The sequence below is a fragment of the Typopeltis vanoorti genome, chromosome 3, assembly GCF_054136105.1.
Source record: "Typopeltis vanoorti isolate ZY-2024b chromosome 3, IOZ_Tvanoo_1.0, whole genome shotgun sequence".
Lineage (NCBI taxonomy): Eukaryota > Metazoa > Arthropoda > Arachnida > Uropygi > Thelyphonidae > Typopeltis > Typopeltis vanoorti.
In genome coordinates this window covers 80,532,904-80,556,038 of record NC_143551.1, presented here as the reverse complement: position 1 = coordinate 80,556,038, position 23,135 = coordinate 80,532,904, and the positions used below count along the sequence as shown (strand labels likewise).

Below are 23,135 nucleotides of genomic sequence, written 5' to 3'. Positions count from 1 at the left end.
TCATATCTTTTTCATATGTACCAAAAATACATTACAGATATATATATATATATCTGTGTGTGTGTGTGTGTGTGTGTGTGTGTGTGTGTGTGTGTGTGTGTGTGTGTGTGTGTGTCAGGAGCGAATATTCCGGGTGTGCTAGGTGTTCGGTGCTCATCCAAGAAATATCAGTATCACCGATATTATATTTTTGCATTTATTCCCATTAAAGACTCCCCTAATTGTTAGCAGAGTTTGCGTGATTCCTAAAATTAAACACAATATACTAATGCTTCATTGCCCTCTTCACAAGGATAATGAAGCATAAGTGCTTCATGGAGAGGGCACTTTTCGGCACGTAAACAATGCGTCACATTTGCGTTAATAGCCTAGGTGTGCTCTCAAAATGCATACACCTTTGCGCCCTTTAAAAAGATGTAAAGAGGGCGCAGCAGGTCAAATTCTTAGCATTCTAGTATTTTTAAACCACTGAGAAGGCGAGGCTGAGTGAGCTCACATTGAGAACTCACCCAGCACCTAGTGCCTGTGATTGGTTATTGTGTCAACCAATCCAATCGAGCGTTGTCACTTGTCATGAGTTGAGCACTTTCTGTATCCGATGGCTGTATTACAAACAGCTGTTACACATGTTTTCTGGAACTGAAAATTTGAAAGTGGATGTTAGGAGAAAAAACCTAAATGTTTCTCTTGCTATGCAGTATAGCATCTGTTTCAAAGATTTTTAATGGTATACAGACATTTTTATTCTAGTCTTCAGAAACAACAGACAGTAAAAAATATCTATTCCTGAATAAAAATTAATATTTTGTGTATTATAAGATGTTGTTGATCTACAAAAAAATACCAGCATATGTGAGATTGATAAGACAGATGAACAGCTGATACTAAAAAAAAAAACTAATGATGTAGGATTCCCAAAAGTATGGAATTCCGAAAGTAGGATTCCGATAATGATCGGATGTTATGTACACTGAGTCTCAGTAAACAAAAGAAAATTCTTGGAAAACAGAGCAAAATATACACAAACCAGAGAAATACACATAACATGAGCAACAAATTTTACGAAATGATTGGCTGCTCCATCAAACTATATTTATTCCTGCCATACTCTCTGTCTCCTTATAAGTTTTTTTTTTAATTATGCCATCATAAATTCACTTATTCATGTCTAGACTTTATAGGCTCGTGCTATTCGCTCTACCCAGCAACTTATAAGACACACATATCACAAATGTTAATCATTAATAATTCGTTTAGCATTAATGAAAGTATTTCTACTCATACTTATTCTTTCCTTTCATTTCTGAGTATTTCAAATATACCAACCAAATATAGCATTCTCCTTCATTGCTGTTTTCTAATAAATCCTAAAACAAACCGACTGTTCTCCCATTGCAGAAGTATTCAAAGTTATCCTGCAATTAATTGCACTGGATCAATTAAAATGAGCGCTGATGCGCTATGCACTCTCAAAGCTTTCATACATCGATAAAAATACGATGATACGGTCATGTGCATCTGCACATCCGCGGGGGGGGACTGGGAACCCCCTAGGATCGAGTAAAAAATTCCACAAATTATAATCGTAAAACTGATTGAGATATGTAACCTTACACCCTTACCCAACCTTACCTTACACCAATGGGATGCTTTTTCTGTCTTAAAATTTTATTATGGGTTGGCCTGTTTTGGTCCACAGTGAGGTAACCATAGAACACGTGTTTTATTGTAGCAATAAAGCACATGTTCCTGTTTGTTTCATCTTTTTTTTCTAATTTGTGAAAAAAAATTTCATTACTGTTGTGAACAGCAACCAGTGTTCATTTGCCCTCTGTGTCTAGTGAATCACTGAGTGAAGTGTGAATTGTAAATTTATAAAAAAAAAAAAATCAGCTAATGCCTTTTTATTCCCGTATATAGGGAGTAGGCGAGGCCATTTAGCCCTATCTAACTTTTAGGAGACTGAGTGGGCAGTTCAATCTCCACTGGTACCCAATCAGAGATAGCTGGCCCAAGGCTACCACTAATTAACAGGCATGCAGTGAAGAGAGATGGCTCAACAAGTGCCGCCATTTCATGGTCCCTTACCCTAACACTCATATTTAATGTCTGAAATAATGTGGGTTCTACGGTCGATTTTCTTGAGTTTCCCAGAAAAAAAAAAAACCGCTTGCCCATGCCAGAGATCGACTAACCTCGGGAACTGGTCGAAAAAATGCTTAGAAAAATTTCCTCTAGTCACCTACTAGATTCGAAACAGTCTTCCATCGTGCGTGCCGTGGTGTGCAAATGACACATCCACTGAGCTACACAGGCTTTAAACAAAAAAAATACAATTTAAAAGGTAAGTATATGTAATTTAATATTATTTTAATTGTTAGTTTTATGAATGATTTTTTTGCTTTTAAACTGAAATAATTTGATTTAGGATTTTGGGATTAATTAATTAGTTGATTTTTAAATAAAATATGCCAGTCAATTTTTTTATATATGAAATTGAGGTAAAAACTTTATTAATTCCGAATACTTTTTTTCCAAGAATTAAAGATCATTAAAATCAATGTATAATGAAAATAATGTATTTATAGTTTATGTTGACAAATAATTTCATCAAAAATTGCTAAAAGACATTTACTGATGTAATTATTTAATTGCATCAATAATTATAAAAATTTATTGATGTAATTATTTGTCTCCAAACTTTCCCCACCCCCTGGAAAATTTTCTGCAGATGCCCATGCATACAGTCAAATTGATGTGAAATTTGTAGTGCAGGTTGCATAACCAAAAAGACAGCACACCCAACTGAAATTGTCACACGACGCCACTGATATTATTATTATTATCTGAGACCTCCAGGGAGTCAAATACTCATCAAACGAGGCTGTAATTACCCAAGCCAGCTATCATACCTACCCTTGAATTCATTCACACTAGATGCACTCACTACCGATAAGGGCAAATTATTCCACTCACTCACTGCTTTCTGGGAGAAAGACCTAGCTGACTGCAAATAAATTTTAACTTCCATGGATGTTCTCTCCCCACCTTCCATATAATTTTCCTACTAAAAATTTAATCAGTAGAAATGCTATAACACTCATTCAAAAGTTTATAGACCTCTATCATATCATCCTTCTTTCTCCTGTTAACCAGTCTGTAATCCATATACTTGCAACCTGTCCTCATAATCTTTATCCCATAATCCGGATATAATCTTTGTAACTCTTCTTTGCACCCTTTCCACAGCTTCTTTATCTCCGTGGAACCCGGGAGACCAAATCTGCGCACAGTAATCCAAGTGTGGTCTTATCAAAGCCTTATAAAGAGGCAAAATTACTTCCTTATCCTTACATGTCAAGGTTCGCTTCAACATAGCAATTATCCTCTGAGTTGTATTTGCAACTTTTGCTATGTGACTTTTGAACTTTAAATTCTTATCCACCAATACACCAAGATCCCTTGCCTCTTCAGTTTCTTGTAGCATAATCCCGCTAATATATAATATGCTGCTAGAACTCTAATCACGCCAAAGTGCATAACTTTGCACTTACTAACATTAAACTGATAGCCATTTTTGTTTGCCCAGATTTCCAGTCTTTTCAAATCATTTTGTAATTGTCGAATATCAGTAGCATCCCTGATTGCCCTGCCTATCTTCGCATATATATATACAGGGTGTTCGGGATAAATTTGACAGTTTCGTAAGGAAAAAGAAAATCTTCTTTGTATCTATTAAATTTAATGAATTGACAAAAAAACATTACAGGCAGAGTTAATTACAATACTATCAACAAGATTTACTCAAAATAACCACCATTAGCATCGATCACAGCTTCAATTCTGCTTCGGAACCTCGAACAAGCTGATGCTACAGTCTCCCTGGGAAGGGCCGCAAAAAACGTTTTAATTTTATCCATTAACTGGGCTTTTGTATTACTGGAAGTGCGATTGGTGTCTTTTTCAACTGCGCCCCATACAAAATAATCCATGGGGTTAAGGTCTGGGGAGTTTGGAGGCCAAACATTTGGACTGGTGAAGTCGTAGAAATTTTCAGACAACCATTTTTGACTTTTCCCAGAGGTGTGGCAAGGGGCCGAATCCTGCTGCCATACATACGGCCTACCATTGGCTACCCTTGTTATCCAGGGCTTGACTACAGTTAGCAACTCCACGAACAAAGCCCGAATTCCAATGCCAGGGTTCTTCAACACCTGTTCCTGCAGATTTGCGAGGAATTCTGCTGTACGAACGCAATCAGATCGTCTGCTAGGGATCTTTCTTCTTGCTACATCCTCGTAGTCACCATTGCAAGTCTCTAGTTCATGCCTGATTGTTTTTACTGTATTCAGGGAGCATTGGGCAGCAGTCGTAATATCCTTATTTTGATGGCGGGCACGAATCATCATGATACAAGTTATTCTCTTCCATGATTCAGGTGGGTTCCAGCTATCCATCCTTTCTGACATCTTGTATATGAATGAAGAAGGGTCCAAACTTTTAAATGAAGAGAAGTGTGTGTTAATACATGTAACTTACGGAAAAATATAATTAATTATAAATATGTCAAATTTATCCCGAACACCCTGTATATAATGGAAAAAGAAGAACTGGAAACAAAGAATACAATGGCATAGAACCAGAACAGGCCACTTAACCTAAAATCCATTATAAGAAGAAAAAGATGTTTTACATCGGCCTCCATGCAACAAACATGCAAAGAAACAAATCACATCATTTCAGACCCAGCACCAAACATGCACTGTGAAAAGTGGTCTTCGTGAGGGAAAATAAAGCTTATCCTAAAGATAGCCGAGATCAGATATATTCAATGATAGCTTATAGTCTGCCAGTCTTCCGAGACTGAAATGACAACTTATCCCTGTAATGCAGATATGTGTCAACCACATGTTTGTGAATTGGAGGTTTTCATAGAGAAGGTGATGGGTTTTTTTTTATGAATAATAACAGGCATAACTAATAGAAGTAGCCACTGTAATACAAAATTATTATTATTATTACTGACAATTGCAAATATAAGACTTGAAATATATTTTACATTTTCACTAAGTCCTGAGAATTCAAATGAAATTTCTGATATTCCCCCAAAATAAACAATTTAAAACTTGTTTGAAAGCTTTTAATACATTGTACTCTGTTGATGTAATCATAACAGCATGTTATTTGTTATTATCACTCCCAAACAAAAGAGGCTGCAAAGCCTATAGCAAATAAATGCTGCTGGTGGGCTATGTTATGATACAGTGTATATTTATGTAAAAATTATTCCTAAAATGATTAGCATCAAATTAAATATATGGCATAATGGAATCAATTACTAATCTGAATTATATCCAGGTATCAGACTTAATAAGACAAAATAATAAGGAACCTTATGATGAAAAACATCAAAAATTGCATTAACAATCAATATTTTAATCCATATTAGAGCTATTAAAGAATGCATACAGTCCACAATGACTAGGCCCACTGACAATATGATACTGATTCAGAGTGAGCAGGAAAACTGGTTCTCTCTTCCTCTTCTTCACATAGTATTAAAAAATAAGTAAAATAGAAGCCCATGTTTCGTGATCAGGAGCAAGAAACAGAATGCACCAAAAGGGACTACCATGCTACTCACATGTTGTCATCATAATCAGAATTGCTGATAAACAGTGAAAATTATTCTTAATACATAAAAACAAATATAGAATTTAAAAATATATATTTCTTTTGGTACCATACTTACTTCAATCACTAAAACATCTCCTTTATACAGTTTGATTCCATTACTTTGAAAACTAGAAAATTTAGGATCTCTCACATACATGAGATCAGAATGAAGGTTAGGAAAATTTTCTTGCAGTTCTCTTAATGCATGTACATCATCCATAATAAATCCAATTCTAAATTTCCAAACTTCTCTGTGTTCCTCAACATAATATTCATATACTGGTAAATGAAAGCTTGAAAGTACACCAACTATAGATGGAGAAGGACACTGCATCATAGAATTACTATGAACTTCACAAATCTAGAAGGGAGGGGAGGGAGTATGACAAGAAATAAAAATTATTAAAGAGACATTTACAACAGGAGAAATTAAACTCAGTTATCTATGCTATAGCACAATAAAAAAATTTTCAGAACATTCATTAATTTTTTCTTCCCATTTCACATACATTAAATTATAACAAAGATAACATATATGCACAAAAAGGGGATTATTGGTGACAATACAATACTCCAATAATATCTAGGGCACTTTTGGAAACAAAAAAGTAGCATTAATTTGAAGAAATATCCAGCAAATTCTTCAGAACATGGAAAAATACATATTATTGGTTAATATAATTAATATATTATTGTCCGTTAATTATAACACACGAGGGGGTGTGCTGAAAAGTTGTGATAATCACCATGATGGAATTGATATGTCTTCTTATATATCCTAAAAGAAAAAGAACAAATTATTACAATTTGATGAACCATGGGGGTTCAAGGGTTTAAAGATATGTTCTTTCTTGTGGTTACATCAGTTGCTTTAATATAATTTTTGTCCTAGGTGTTTGTCAGAACTTTTCAGCCCCCCCCCATAAGATACATAATATTAGTTGTATAACCAATAAACTTATATTAAAGAATATATAAAGTATATCAGCAGCATATCTGTTGATCTGAAGATCAGTTGATTCCAATTTATAACAAAAAAATAGATTTAAAAATAAAAACACCACGCATATATTATTTTTAACTATATACTTCCATAGTGTTATCAAGACATTCATGAGATATCTACTCTACCTCATATAATGCTTATTACACTTCTCTTTATATTCATTCACCACTTTTACATCTGCAGAATAAAAATGTGCTCTTCTGCAGCCTTTCATATATTAAATTTTTACATACACACATACGAGGGTGGTATGAAAAGTTCTCGGCCTAACAATGAAAAAACAAATTTATAATTTCAAAATTATTTTTATTTTTCAACATAATCGCCCTTAAGACTAATACATTTATTCCAGCGATGTTCAGCACCATTATCCCATCCCTGTAGTGGTTCTCAGTAAGAGCTACAAAATACCCCTCTACAGCTGCAATCACCTCTTGATTCAAAGAAAAACACTGACCAGCAAGGAAGAGTTTTAGTTCTGGGAAGAAACAGAAGTCAGAGGGAGCCAAATCTGGGGAATAGGGTGGATGTTCCAATAATTCATAGTGCAGATCCCTTAATTTTCCCCATTGCCAAAACACTTTTGTGGGCAGGTGCATTGTCCTGATGAAAGGATTTTTTTTCTTCTGCAAACCGGGTCTTTTCTCACAAATTTTTTCGTCTAGTCTGGTTAAAAGATTGGAATAATATTCCCCAGTTATTGTTTTACCCTTTTCAAGATAATTAATAAACAAAATGAGCATCCCAAAACGATGGAATGACATTTCCTGCCGATGGAACCAACTTTGTCTTCTTTGGTGCTGAACAACCAGCTTTTGTCCACTGTTTTGACTGCTGTTTGGATTCTGGTGTGTAATGGTGAATTCAAGTTTCATTCATAGTAATAAATTGATGCACAAAATCAGTTTTATTCTTGTTAAAATGGATAACAAGCACTGTTCAGAGATTTTCATGCTAGTGCCTTTTTGATCTGCTGTGAGCAAGTGTGGCACCCATCTTGTGGAAAGCTTTTTCATTTGCAATTCTTTGTGCAAAATATATCCTACATGTTCTTTTGAAATGCCTACAGTCTCAGCAATTTCATACACTTTGACTCGCTGGTCATCCAATACCATATCATGCACTTGATCAATGATTTCTGGTGTTGTTACACTTTTTGTACATCCTTCACGTGGATCATCTTCAAGGCTGGTATGCCATATTTACTGTTGTGGCCACGTTTAAACTTGGCAGCCCATTTCTTAATTGTCGAAAATGAAGGAGAAGAGTGCCCATAAACTTTTATGAACTTCAAATGAATTTCTTTTGGTGTTAAACCTTCTTTTACAAATAATTTGTAAAAGAAGGTTTGTATCAACTTATGTACCAACTTAGAGAAAAAAATCTTACCGATAGTGTTGCCATCTATGGTCAAGGCTGAAAACTTTTCAGATCACCCTCATATAACATAGCAATCATGCTTGCTGATTCAACTATCAAAGTGACAAGAAGGCAGCACTATTCTTACAATCATCTCTATTCTGCATGAGAGACAAGGAGAGGTGGAAGCATAATCCAGTTTTCATTCTACTGTATTCAAATAGGTCTATAGAAACACTAAAAACAAAGCCTTCTGAACTTTTTCTTCCAACTTCTGCACTGATATGTTATGTTAATTTTACCCATGAACGGCTGTTAGTTTACAGTACACATCACCAGATAATCTGGAAATTCTGTTCTAAAGATTAAACATGGAACTTTTTTTCAAGCCTCCAATAAGCAGATGATGGTTGCACACCAAATGATGAAATTCATTTACCACCTAGTAATAACAATAATTATTATCATGACATAAAAACCTCCACAGAATCTAAAGATCATCATTTAAAGCAGGGGTTGGCAAACTTTTTTATTTTAGGCTTAGTGGACCAAGAGTTAAAATCAAGGATATCAGAGTACTTATATATAAGATAGAAAACAAAATTTATGCAGTTGTTTTTTATTAGCAAAATAGAGAATATAACTGTGTTCAAACATATTTTTGGGAAATTAGAAGTATGTAATTCTTTTTTTTTTTTTAAGAGACATAATTATGTTTAACTGGGTTTTCAAAATTAGCATTCCTCCAGTCATCAAAATCGACTGCAAATATTCAGCAGATAAGGTTGATTTCAAATGAGATTTTATACATTTCATCTTATAAAACATCTTTTCCTAGCTACTGAATATGAACATAAACAAATGTGTACTGATATTCACTGACAAGAAACCCATGGTGCTCATAACACTCTCAAGCTAGTACAGCAAGGATGAGTGGTGCCAGTGACTGGAATGCAATATACTGTAACTATACATGTGTGATGCGAAAACTGACAATAGATAACAATGAAAATGAAGAGCATAACTGCATTGTATTGACAATATACTAATGGATATTAAATCAATAATTTCATGATTGTGTCAGGAAATTCATTTAAAACCATCCTTAGCTCATGAGCTATACGATAATAGGCGACAGGCTGGATAAGACCCATAGACAGTACTTTGCCAACCCTTGATTTTTATTGTGTTCTCACTTACTCAGAAAAAAAGAAAAAAAGTTTTAAGTTATAAATAATATTTGACTGAGAAAATAAAAGGGAAAAATTGTGATAGCAATAACAGATTTTTGCGTTTAAAACATAATTTTCTTTTTTTTTTATAATATAACTCTTAACTGTATTTATTTATTTATTTTTTGTTACTCACTAGTGAGAGGTTGTAAAACCTAAATACATAGTGCTGTGGATGGACTAAGGGTTTTTTAATTATTTTTTAATTTTGTATTATATTATAAAACAGTTAACACATTAAAGGGAAATTAGAATTTACTACCAGCTCCTATATATTTTGCTCACTATAACATGAGCATCATTCAGGAATAATGCAAAAGATTGGTTTACAATGTGCAAATTATGAAACACAGGAATGAATCATATAGCATGAATATAGTTTGTGTCTGGACTAAAAAAAAATATTATGAACAGTCTATGGCAATTATTTCCAAAACTTTGAGATAGGCATTCAGTCTGACTGATTAAGCTTAGGGTGATGATGCAGGGTTTTGCAAGTTTCAAGGAAGAGACAATTGAATTTAAATCTAGTACAAAATCTTGGTTTCATTCTATGAGCCCTATATTCTATGGCATGAGAAGCAAGGTCAGACTCCTCTCTGATTCTAAAAACCTTATGTATCCCATTCTAAAGCAGAATTATACACCTGAATCAAGTTTGCTATTGAATGCGAGTCCAACAACTGTCTTCACTTTCTGGGTACCTTAATAAACCTTAACTCTGCAGGCAATACTGAATTTTCTATTTACAAGAAACCTTCCTTTACTGGCAGGTACAAGCTTCTCATTGCCACCCATCACAAAAGACAGGTACTAACAAGAGTTTTTGTTCATAGCGCTCAAACAATTTGTTCTTCAGATTCCCTTTCATTAGAAGAATTCAATAAAATACGAGTCATAGTTGCATCCAGTAGTGCGCTATAAGGGGCTCGCGCAAGCCCTTTGTTAATTTTTTCTCAAATTTGCAAGCCCCTTGTTCTTCTTGTTTACTTCATTTTTTCAAACAAAAAAAAATTTTGAAATATATTAAGCGACAAACTCATACAGTAACCTAACAAAAATTAGTCTATTCGGTAGTGTATAGATTATTTGGAATTATTGTTTCAACTCCTCTATAACAAATGCGCCCAAGTTTGAAAATAAAATAAGCGCATGCACTATCTTTACCCTTCTCCTGTCTGGTAGCCAATCGTATGATAAAACCAGTAGCCAATCAAATGTTTTATAAAAGATTATAAAAGATTTCATTCTTATTATAATTTGATAGTTAAAAATGTTTTTCTTATGTAAGATAAATTAACACAGTTGAATGTGTGCAAATATTTCATGTTTAGATCATGAAATATTTGTTTAAAAATGATAGCCTTTAGAGGTTGATTGTCCTCTCATACGTTTTGATTGGAATTTGTACACAAGCTGTATTAATAAGTTTTTGTGTGAAATACGGCTTCTTTTCTTTTTTTATTATTTTGCTCGACGATGCGATCCCTTTGTTAAAATTTCCATAGTTTACCACTGGTGGCATCTAATTGGTATAATGAAACCACCATCCAGAAAATAGACAATAATTATCATCCTACAGCCAAAATATAACCTAATGTTAAAAAGAATTTATACCCTACCTTAAAAGGACTGCTCAGCAAATAGTATGAATTCTTCACATATATAATCTATACACTATTTTCAAACCAGCACAAAAGCTATCCTTTTTCCTACCATTTACCAAAAATAAATTGCCACTGCTATCCTTGCCTGACATTTACTAAGTACCCCATTCCTGCCTACTTTGTTACTTTAGACAGACTGGCCATTCTACTGAGATCAGAATTCAAGAACATGTAGACTCGATAAGATTTTTTACAATCAGAAGGTTCTGGTATTGCTGTTATGCCACAGACACTAAACAGAGTTCACTGGAATCAAACCAAGATTTTGCATTACAGTAGATTTAAATTCAATCGTCTATTCCTTAAAACTTGCAAAACTTTGCATCATCATCATCATCATCATTGTCCTAATCTCAATCAGAATCAAACTGCATGCCCATCTCAAAGCTTGGAAATAATTGCCATGAATTGACATATTCATAACATAAAAGTTTATAACTACATTCCTATCTCAAAGTTTTGGGAAGTAATCATTATATACTGTTTATGATTCTTTTTTTAAAAAAAACCTTGAATTACAGAACTATACTTGGTTTCCTGGAACATTAATAGTGCTTTCTCCTGTTCACTTAGCCATGACTGAGACATGAGGAAAATATTCACACAATATGATTTATTCCTTGAATGATGCTCATGTTACAATGAGCAAAATATATAATAGTTGTTATTAAATTCTAATTTCCCTTATATATTAACCATTTTATAAAATATCACTGTGTATACCAGACATTTCTATAAAATGTCTGATATTTATTCTATTTTATTTTTCATTTTTCTGTTCTAGAGACGAAAACTCAGGACTTTTTTTTTCAAGCCACTTCAGGGCTCCAACAAGTTGGGAGCCCTGGAGTGTCTTGAAATATGGCCTCACACTGGCAATTGAGATTCATCTTTCACTTAAAGACATTCACGAACATTCATACCCATGATGGATTTGAACCTGAAACCTGTTGGTTGAAGAGTGAATAAGCTTACAAATCAACCAGCTAACCAAGCCAACAACCTCATTAGTAAAGACTGAAGTACTACATAACTTTATTTTTTAATAAAGTCATGTTGCTTACCCACTGCTAACCACTGTTAATTTTTTAATATGCATACCTTTTATTTAAGCTTACATAATAAAGCATCAAGTTCTTTTGGTCTCTAAAATGCTAAAGAAACTTATAATAGTACAAAAAAACTAAATGTATTTATAAGTCAACATAAATTCTAAACTTAAAATAATAATTACAAGTTTAGACATATTCTCATACAATCAGATCATATGTCAAGAGTCTATTTCATGTGATAACATCAGAATTATCAATGAGTGAAAAAACATATATAATTATAATAAATAAAATTAAAAATTAAAACCTTCAAAGAAATGTCTGTTGTCATTTTAACTACTTACTGTTTCATTTAAAATGCTGTCATTCAGAAAAATTACCATTCTTGGCTGCTGCACTGATGTTAAATTATCACCTATCACAGTCATAGTGCGACCACCACTAGAAATAAAAAAAAGACAAGAAAGAAACATCACTTTAAAATATTTTACAGTTATTTTCTGAAAATGAAATTAAAGTTGCATTTCTGAAGATATCTTGTCTACAATATCTGAAAGGATAATGTGACATGCAACTGGATGGTTAATAACAAAACATGATTGCAAATTGTGTATTTACAAGAAAGTACAGTCACACCCCGAAATTACGCGGTAGGTGGGACCACAAAAAGCACATAAGTCGAATTCGCGTAACTCAGGTATAATTTTGCATACAAACATACAAAATATTAGTTAATTTGGATCAAAGGTTTAAAAAAACACCTATATTTTTTAAGAAATATAATCATAATTGTAGTTTTTCGTACATAAAAAAAAAGAAAATTATTTCAATGTCAATGGTTTCATAAAATCTAATAGATTCGTCTGATGGCATAATGTCTTTTTCTTGTCACGCAAAATTTCCTAATAGCAAGCTAATGATTTTTTTATTCCTTACCTTGTACCTTGTGGCTACAATTCGTTCCTCGTTAGAATCTATGTCCTCCAAAATCTGTAAACCTTTCTTTTATGATTGTTCTTACTGTGGATTCCTGTAGATCAAACTTCTTTGAGCTCACAAATTTTCATTCCGCCTTCAAAATCCTTAATAATGTTGAGTTTTGTTTCCAAAGTCAACGTTTTTCTTTTCTTGCTAGTTGTAGAAGAATCGGACTTACTTCCTTTGGACGACATTATTATTTTTTACGTGATAAAATTTTTATCAAGAACATAACATTAAACAATCGCAAGGTTTGTAGACTACAAAAATCGTGTATGAATGGAGACTGCGCAAAACATGTCAGTGCTTGTTCACAGCACGTGCGACACTGGCAAATGTGGCCAGCGTGGAAAGATACGACTAGTGGTGAGGCGTGAAGCGGGACGGAAATACGTACATATATGAAACCGCGTAACTCTGGATTTGCGTAAGTTGGGGTAGCGTAAGTCGGGATATGACTGTGTTTCAAATATAACAGCATTCAAACAATTTGACTGATTGATTCTAGCAGTAGTTTTTAACATTTTCAACTGAAAAAATAATTTTTCTATCATCATCATCATCATCATCAAATTCCTGCCATGTACCCTCAAGGGGTGTACAGGATATGACAGTACTACATGAAAAAATTACATCATTACTAACTTCCTATCTACAATTTTCCTCCAAATCAGTCTGTTACTTGTCAAGACTCCAACATTATCAGATCTTATATTTCTATCGTCTAAGGCACTTTGTACCGTATCAATCCACCTATATCTTGGTCTTCCTCTGGGTCGTTTTCCTGCCAACCTGGCAGAGAACACTTGTTTTGCTAATCTTTCCTCTCCCATTCTATTTAAGTGACCATACCATCTGAGATTAGCTCTGCTAACGCATTCCTGGATGCTGACAATGTCAAGTTCTTTCCTAATATCCTCATTTTTAATATGATATTGCCATTGATGCCATCTGTTCACGCCTCTAATCTTTCTCATAATTTTTCTATATGTTAATATAATTATGTTTACTTTGATGGGAGAAACAGATTTCTTCAAACTATTATAAAAAAAAAAAAAATCATGAACCTTGTTAGTGGGAAGAGAGGCATTAAAGAAGGGTAGGATCTGGCATTTTTCATTCTAATATGTTCATTCAAATTAGACATCAGATTCATATTTTTTTAATAATTGTTTTTAATAAAAATAATTACTTACTGTGAAACCAAGGTTTCAGATAGCATGTGATAATTTCCAATCCCCCCACCACACACCCACCCACCCAAGAATTGCCTCAGCATTAAACTACACTCAGAAACTATCCAGTCTGTCATCCTTCGTTAAAGTGTCAAAATATGAAATGACTGTTACTTTCGTTTTTTTTACCTTCAAATAACCTGCACTAAAAAGTTAAGTAATTTGGTATACCTATGAGCAACTGAAAAATGAACTGTAAACTTTGAAAACTTGTAGCCCAAAACTTCATGTTTCTAAATGTGTTTATTTAGCCAAGTCAGATACAAAAATAATTTTTAACCAGGGAAAAGCAATCGTTTTTGTGCTAAAAAATTGCAACATATGACAGCTGTTTTCACTTTTTCATCAGTTACCTTCATTAAGATAACTGATGAAACATGACTGTTGAGAATCATATCTTTAAAGTAATATTATACTGCCAATTAGATAATGCTTTCAAATATAATGCAACTTATGACAAAGGTATTTCCCATTCATGTGTCATCTCCTATCTAGGAGGTTTACTACCATGATGTGACTCATGGTTAACTTCGGGCATAACGACATGTGGTGAGGACCCTATCTCTTCCACATACAGTAAAACCCCATTTTTACATTCCTGCAATTTACGTTTTCCTGCCATATACATAATTTTCCGTTGGTCCCATCGTAAGGCCTATTCTTACGATATATTGTTTTCCCGCCATTAACAACTTGATGTGGACGTTATTTCCCATGATTTCAGTTTTTTCCTCGGGTGGCAATACTGATTTTCGAATCGATTTCTGTGGAAATATGCGCATTTCTGTTCCCAGGTGGCGTTGCTTTCGGCTGTAAGTTTCGTTTCCACCATCACGGTGACTTGCATGCTTGAAGCAGTAATCTAGTGATGAGCAATACCATAATTTTTCAATCACAGTACGAATTGATATTGCAGAATTTCTGCTACGTAATTTAGTGTGTGAAAGTTGCTTTCAAGTTGCAGTGGTGGATTATCCGTGTTAGTAACATGAAGAAAAAAAAAGAAAAAGAAAATGTATTTCGGTAGAAGAAAAGATGGCAATTCTGCGACGTGTAGATTGGCATGCCGGAACACGTGTGCATTTAGCAAAAGATCTCGGACTCTCCGTGTCCACTTTGAACACAATAGTAGAAAACAGGTCAAGCATTGAACTCAATGCAAAGCAATCAGGTGCTATGTCAAAAAAAAAAAAAGCAAAAACAATCAACAATTAAAGATTTTTTAAAAATAGATAAATGTAAGTAATTCTAAATTCATTTATTTTCAGTTATTAAATTTTGTAATCGAGTATGTAGACTCACATACTAGCAGTAAGTCATCTTTTAGCCTTTTTTTAAATTTACACTTTCCTGCTATTTACGCTTTTTTCCATCAGTCCCCTGAAAAGTGTAAAAAAGGGGTTTTACTGTATTGTCATAAGTATTCATGACTGTAATCTGTGTGTGTTCATGGGGCCGGTTTCCTGTTCTGGACCAAAGAGCTTCGTCTGCTATTACAAACATCAATTTGTTTGTAATAGCATTCTTCTTCAGAACAAAGGTTAATTATGCATGGACTTAGTTAAAAATGCAATCTCGCATCTGACTTGAATAAACATATACAGAGAGTAATATTTATCAAAGTATAAAGCATTTTTGTGATCATGTAATATATTTTTTTTGAAATATTGTAACAATCATGAAATCATATTTTAAGATGTTACTTTCTTTCTTCTTCTTCTCTTTTCATGTTAGGCTCGATGGCCAGTCATGGCCAAGTAAGTTGGTTTCTATAAAAATCTGCTGACTGCTTATGATAAGATGGTTAATTCTATCTTCACTGTGTGCTCTATATATAAATTGAATGTGTTCTTCTGGCTGGTTTGCCTGCTATATGGGATAAAAATCTGAGTTCCCAGAAGGAAAAACAAAAGCTTATCAGCTTCATATTACACCAGCTAACCTTCACTTGAAAAACTCTCATAATGGTTCTTCATATCCTAGACAGGAGTCAAACCTTGGTCTTTCAAACTGGAAGGTATCGATACCAACTGAGCTATGAAGGCTTGTAGCACTTAATAAGTATTATATTTGTAAAACAATGTAAATGGCTTTATTTTCTTTCTTTCTTATTTTTGTTTAATTTTTCTCCCACAAAAATGTATATTTTATATAAAAATCTGAATAATAGTAATACTAATAATGCTAGGAGTCTTGTGAATATTAGATGAAGAATTCATACCTCACATAACTTTTTAATGGTGAAATACGTCGAATAACAGGATCTTCTCGATACACAAAGGGATTTGGAAGTGTTAAATTTGCATCATCAATTGAAAGCAAAAGCCGATTTACATGATAGGATGGAATTGGAGCTCTTGAGGTACGACAGCTGATTTGGCTATTGCTTGCCAGAGTTCTATGTTTGATATAAAAAAATAAACTGTAAAAATGATACAGAATCTTAAAAACAAACTGAAGGTTATATAAAAGTTATATGCATAATCTGTTCTAATACTGTTTGTAATTAGACATTTTAATTTCAAAATTCTAAATTGTAATTTAGAAAATTTCGAATTTTTTTAATAATGATGACAAGGTTTATTTTCCTCTTCTCAGAATATTTACAAATATACAATTGAAGTATTACTATTACATATTTGTTCACTACAAATATTCAGCAAATAATGTTAAGTGAATACCTTATTTAAATGTATATAAATTTTTTCACATATATTTGTTCACTACAAATATTCAGCACATAATGTTAAGTGAATATCTTATTCAAATGTGTATAAATTTTTTCACATATACAGGATGGCCATAAATTAACTTACTCTTTTGGGAGGTATCTGTAGCTAAAACTAATACACAGAATGAGACCACATTTTATATTGAGACTTTCGAAGATGAATTCCACAAAAAAAAAAAGATTTAGTACCAAAAGTCGCCGATAGGGAAAATTTTGGTGCTGGCGGAGCCAAAAGCAGTCAAATATTTGCAGTAAATGCAGGTAAAAAGGATTATGCAAATTTTACTGTGCGTACGTGACAGCAGTGCCACCAATCCCACTTAAAAAGGGATTGGGAACATTCAGGCAGTTATTCGAATGACTGACGAATTGTGCTCAATATGCATCCTATCTTGCCTCAGCGTGCTTTAATCCAGCTGGATTGAGTGATGCGGCTGTCACTTACACCGTCGAAATGTTATTATTCCATTTTATCTGCCTTTAATGTAATTATCCGCTTGTTTTCGGCTCTGCCAGCACCAAAATTTCCCCTATTGGCGACTTTTGATACTAAATCTTTTTTTTTTTCACAGAAATCATCTCCCCATGCCTTCAAAAGTCTCAATATAAAATTTGCTCTCATTCCATTTATTGGTTTTAGCTACAGATGCTTCCAAAGAGGGAAAGTTATTTTATGGCCACCCTGTATATTTACAATGATTCATTTAATGTGTTAGGAGAGAGATATTTTTCATATTAATGATATTGGTTGTGGAACAGTTTTATATAAATACATACATAATTCTTTTCTGCATTTTGTCATCTACATTTATATTTGAATCTGCAGTTCAATTTAATTCACAAATTATATTTATAGTTTATTTTTTTTGTTATCAGTAGGGAATACTGAATGGATTCATTTCACTTTTTAACACTGCTATTTTTTTGAATCAATTATATATATATATATATATAATATTTCAATTTCCACAATGCTATTTTTAAATCGATAATTTTTTAATAATAATATTTTTTTATTATTATCATACAGAATATTTACATATATATACAGTTAAAACATATTACATTTTCTGCTCAGTACAAAATTATGTACACAGTTTAAAGTACTTAATTTCTTTTTAATATTTTTTTCTTTGAATATAAATAAACACAATTTTTTTTTCTTATCAGTTTCAGGTGTTTTTTTCATATCATTTATTATTATACACCGTATTTACATATATATTATATTACAATAATTGCAGTCTATGATTATGAGGATTAGTTGACTGAGGAGCTGGGTTATTCCCACCTACTTCGAAACTAGGGTTAGCTTTTATGAAGAGAGTGGGATAAGACTTCACTATTTATGTTGTTTGGTACTGTTTATGGATGGAATGTTGCCATTGGATGCTGGTGATTTGTGAAGTGTACATAAGTATTAATGCTATATATTAACTGCATTGGTATAGCTTCCAGAGTTCGTGTTTTAAATGTTCTGTACTTGTCTTTGGGTTTAAAATTTCTTGGTAAGTTGTTGAGTAGCATGGTATCAGATGTGATCTCACAAAAGAACTGTATGAGTTGTTAAAGGGTCTAGGGATGTAAAGAGTTCTTGTGGATCATGTTATGCAATATGTGTCTCTGTTGTTACAATAGGTGTTGAAGTAATTCCTTAGTAACATTATGTAGTGTTTCAGATTTTTAATGCTCAGAATTCTGTGTATTGCCATAAATAGTTCAGATATTAGTTGTTGTATATATTTTTATATAAGGCCTCCAAATCACTGTTGAAACAATTTTCCTATGTAATATCACTCCTCATACACTTCGTATACATCATATATTTCAATGTAATATTAATGGTATTAAAATTTTAATATGCACTTCGCATTCATGGTAACCTTGATGTATATATACATCCTGGACAGTTGGGAGGTTAATAGTGTTTTATAAGTCATCTGAATATAATTCTGCTTAGTATTTCAAAAATATTTCAAATATTGCATAAAGTAAGTAGAGCTGCATAAGTAATAAGCAATTAGTGGACTAATTCTAAATTATAAGGAAAAAGTAAGAACTAAGTCCTATCAAGCAATCTCTTCAGTCTGATATATACAGATAGGATAGCTCAATGACCACAGGGGTACCAATATATATTAAACCCAAGACTTTCATTAACCTGTTAAGACTTTTAAGTCTTGGTTTTTCCTCTTATAACTTTGAATTGTTCCAATAATTACTTGTAGTGTCTTTCTGTTTTCTGACACATGTTTGTGTGACCTGAAGATGTTGTGTGAATTCAGCAAAATATCAACTGCATAGCATGTTAGTTTAATTTGTCCTTATATAGTGTGAGCTAATACCATTACCAAAACAGCATGAACATTAGTATTGTTCTCTTGTATATGTATAAAAAAATAAATGCATAAATAAAACAGAAAAGGGAAAATGAAAGAAAAGGAAGAGGGTGTGAAGTTATGAGTAAGGCTACACACAGGTCCATCTATAGGCTCATGCACCAATTATCAAAATATAGTCACTTGTTGCCCAATTGCCTTTCTCCACCCTCCCAACAAAAAATGAATAAATCAGTTTCATGGCTGGTTTTCCTCAAAATTTTCAGGATTTCTTCCCAAAAAACAAAATTATCCTAAAACATGTTTCTTAGCAATTTTTTATGTAAGAATGGAAATTGAGTAATTCATGGAATTAATTCCACTTCCAATTTAAATTTTTTATTTATTTATTATTTTTATATTTATCCCATGCATGAGAGGTTGAGAGACCTATAAGCACATCAGTGCCATGTGTGGGGTGCAGATGAGGACTGAAATAGAAGTTCATTGATTTTTTTTTTTTTTTTTTGAACAGTTGCAAGTTGTAGCTGTTTGAGACAATACTTCACAAGGAAAGGCTGTTCCAGAGGACAGAATAAAAGAGGATGAACAGAAGCAAGTTCAGTGTGTTTGGCAGTTGGACAGTAAAAGAACACTGAGCAGCTGCAGCTCTTGTATCAACAGAAAGTGGAGCAATGATGGTTGCCAAAGTGATCGTGGAAGTACCTGTAGAACAGACAGAATACTGAAACACTGTGCCTGTGAGAGGGATAAAGTGAATATGTAAGAGAGAGAGAGAAAAAGAGAGAGACAGAGATCATCTATGAGCCTATATGCTCACCTCTGGACAGCATCACGGATTTTAAGAAGAGAAATTTAAGGTACACCATCCCAAATGTGAGCAGTATTCTAAGCATGGGAAAATTTGGAATTAGTATATATTTAAGAGTTGGTTTGGTGTAAAATAGCATCTTGAACAAAAGAAAATGCAAGTTTTTCAGATGCTGAGGAGGTCATTGATGTTTATAACAGGAGAGATTGGAAGTAAATCTTAGTCCAAGTAGATGGATCTGATCTTGTCTGGTGACGTGTATTACTAAAGGATAGGTGAGCTGAGATCTCTTTTGTGAGAGAAAAAGCAAGACTGTGTTTTAATAGCATTGAACATGACAAGATTGTCCTTGCCCCATTGAAGAATAGCATTCAGATCAATGTTTAAGGCACTAGTTGTAGATGATCTTGTAGACTGGGATGTCAGCATAGTTTGTCAAATGAGCAGGATGAGTGGAGAGTGCCATCATCTGCAAAGTCGTGGATGGGATTAGTAGTGATTGTGAGTAGGTCATTTATGTATAGAAGAAAGAAAGCAGGTGATAGGAGCAGGTGAGAGGAAGCCATCTACCATGACCTGCAGAGAGTAATCAGAGAGAAAGTTGGCTACCCAATTAAAGAGGGTGGTAGGGAGAATAAAGGATGGCAATTTGTTTAGCAGGCCTCAATGCATGCTGTTCCACACAGTCAAAAGCTTTGGAAATGTCAAGAGTGAAGAGTGACAGCACAAATTTCAGCAAAGCTTTCTATAGCATGTGTCCAGTAGTGGGCGATGTAAACTATGAGGTCAGCTATGCATCTTGAATAGCAGAATCCATACTGGTAGTTGCAGATTAATTGGTGGCTTCTAAGTAATGGAGGAGTTAGCTATTGATGACATTCTCCATTATTTTGAAAAGGAAAGAGGTGATGGTAATTTGGTCAGTAGTTTGACAGTAGGCATCTGTTGCTCTTTTTTGGAATAGCATGGATATGAGATTGCCTCTGTGCATTGGGATAAGTACCTCTATCTATCTACATGTTCACTGGGCATCCACAGATGCCGTATGGTCACTCCAATGCTCGGTGATGTGCCACACTAGGCTTTGCTATGTAATCCTGTTGTTTGCTTTTCTGGAGACTTCAATTCTCTGAAGATAAGTCACTCCACACACACACACACACACACACATCATCCATTCAGCTCATTAATGGTCTACTCCTTCCTCTTTTTCTAGGAACTTTACCTTCTATTACTGTTCTGAGAATCCTCCTTCCATCCTTTCAATATGTCCAAAATATTTTAACTTTCTTAAATAACTCTTTCATTTAAGGAGCCTTAAAGTTCTATTAATCTTTTCTAACACCCATTCATTTGTACACCTTTCAGTATATCATATCCTCAACAGCCTTCTTTAACACCACATCTCAAAAGCAGATATCCTTTTTTTTTATCTGACTTCTTTAGGTACCAAGTCACATCCATAAGTCGCTGTTGGAAAAACAACTACATCCAAAATCCTCAAATTTGTTCCCATAGATCTTTCTCTCTAGATTTTAGATAAGTCTCTGACTGTTGTTTTAGCCATTCCTAACCTCCTTCTGATATCTTCTGAACAACAATTCTTCACATTAATAATGGATCCCAGGTACTCAAACTTGCTGACTTCCTCAGTTCTTTCTCCATTAAGGTACACATGTTTCTCGAGAGCTTCCATGTTTGCATTTCCTTTGAGAACCATAACCTTTGTCTTGCTAGGATTGAGTTGAAGTCCTCTGTTATTACTGGTCTTGTTAATCAGATTACTGATCGATCTACCTCCTATCCTAATTCCTGTCTTGAGCTTATCCAATACTTCATGCATGATGTCCTCCACATATATACTAAACAAGTGAGGAGAAAGTAAACATCCTTGCCTAAATCCTTTTCCAACCTGAAACCAATCAGTCAATCCAACACCTGTTCTTACTGTAGCTTCTTGCTCCCTGTATAAGTTGGCTATCAACCTGATAGTGTATTGAGGAAAAACCCATTCTTTTCATTACTTCCCATTTCACATGCTGAACACAGTCAAAAGCCTAAGAGTAGTCGAAGAAACACATTACCAGAGGGAGTCTGAATTCTTCATATTTTTCTATGATCTGTCTAAGGCAAGGGATCTGATCTCTGGTGCCCTTACCTTTCCTAAAACCTGCTTGTTCCTTGGGCATCTCTGCCTCAATTTTGGCCTCAATCCTATTTAGCATGATCTTCAATAAAATTTTGCTTGAATGAGATATTAAACTACTAGTTCTATAGTTCTTGCATACCTTCATATCTCCCTTCTTATGTAGTGGTATGAAAACAGACTTCTTCCAGTCTCTAGGCCATGATCCTGTCTCCCATATTCTTATAATCAAATCTATGAAACACTCTTATCCCTCCATTCCCTGTGGCCTTAATCAACTCTGCTGGGATTCCATCTGCACATGGGGCCTTATTGCTGTTAAGATGCTTAACTGCTCTTTCAACTTCATGCCTAAATAGAGGAGGTTCCAAATCAAAATTTTCCTGGTGAGAGGGCTCCTCCACATTTTCTTTATCAACTCTATTGTACAGTTCCTCACAGTATTCTTTCCATCTGTTTTTGATTTCCAATTCTTCTGTTAGAAACGCTCCATTCCTGTCTTTGATGACATTCAATTTGGGCTTAAACTTGTGCTGTAGGTTACAAACTAAATAAAACATCCTTTTATAATTGTGCCTCCTCATCTGGAACTCTATCTCTTCACATTTATTGGCATAGAACTTTTCCTTGTCCCACTTGATGGTTCTTCTGACTTCTCTATGTAATCTTTTATATTCTTCAGTCCCTGTTCTCTTTGTTTTTCCAACCGCTATGGTACTATCAGGATGAGAAAGAGATGGAGTACAGATGAGAAGAAGCTGCATCCAATGGCCTTAGTAAATACTAGCTAAGTATAATAAATTGTAGAAACAATGCAGGATGGGTGTTACCCTCTGAAGCACGATGTTTGAGAACAGTTCGAGAATCCCATCAAGGCAAGAAGCTTTTTAGTGTCCAAATTAT

At 33.9% G+C, this 23,135-nt stretch overlaps 1 protein-coding gene across 1 annotated transcript in view; it reads right to left on the bottom strand.

The window, feature by feature from the left end:
- LOC150108313 (plexin-B-like) overlaps positions 1-23,135 on the bottom strand; it is a 352,329-nt gene that overhangs the window by 93,543 nt on the left and 235,651 nt on the right. Inside the window, exons 18-20 of the mRNA XM_090415739.1 lie at positions 16,427-16,603; positions 12,337-12,433; positions 5,753-6,037 (exon numbers count right to left, since the gene is read on the bottom strand). Coding sequence (XP_090271865.1) covers positions 5,753-6,037; positions 12,337-12,433; positions 16,427-16,603 — 559 coding nt within the window. The remainder of the gene's footprint in view (positions 1-5,752; positions 6,038-12,336; positions 12,434-16,426; positions 16,604-23,135) is intronic.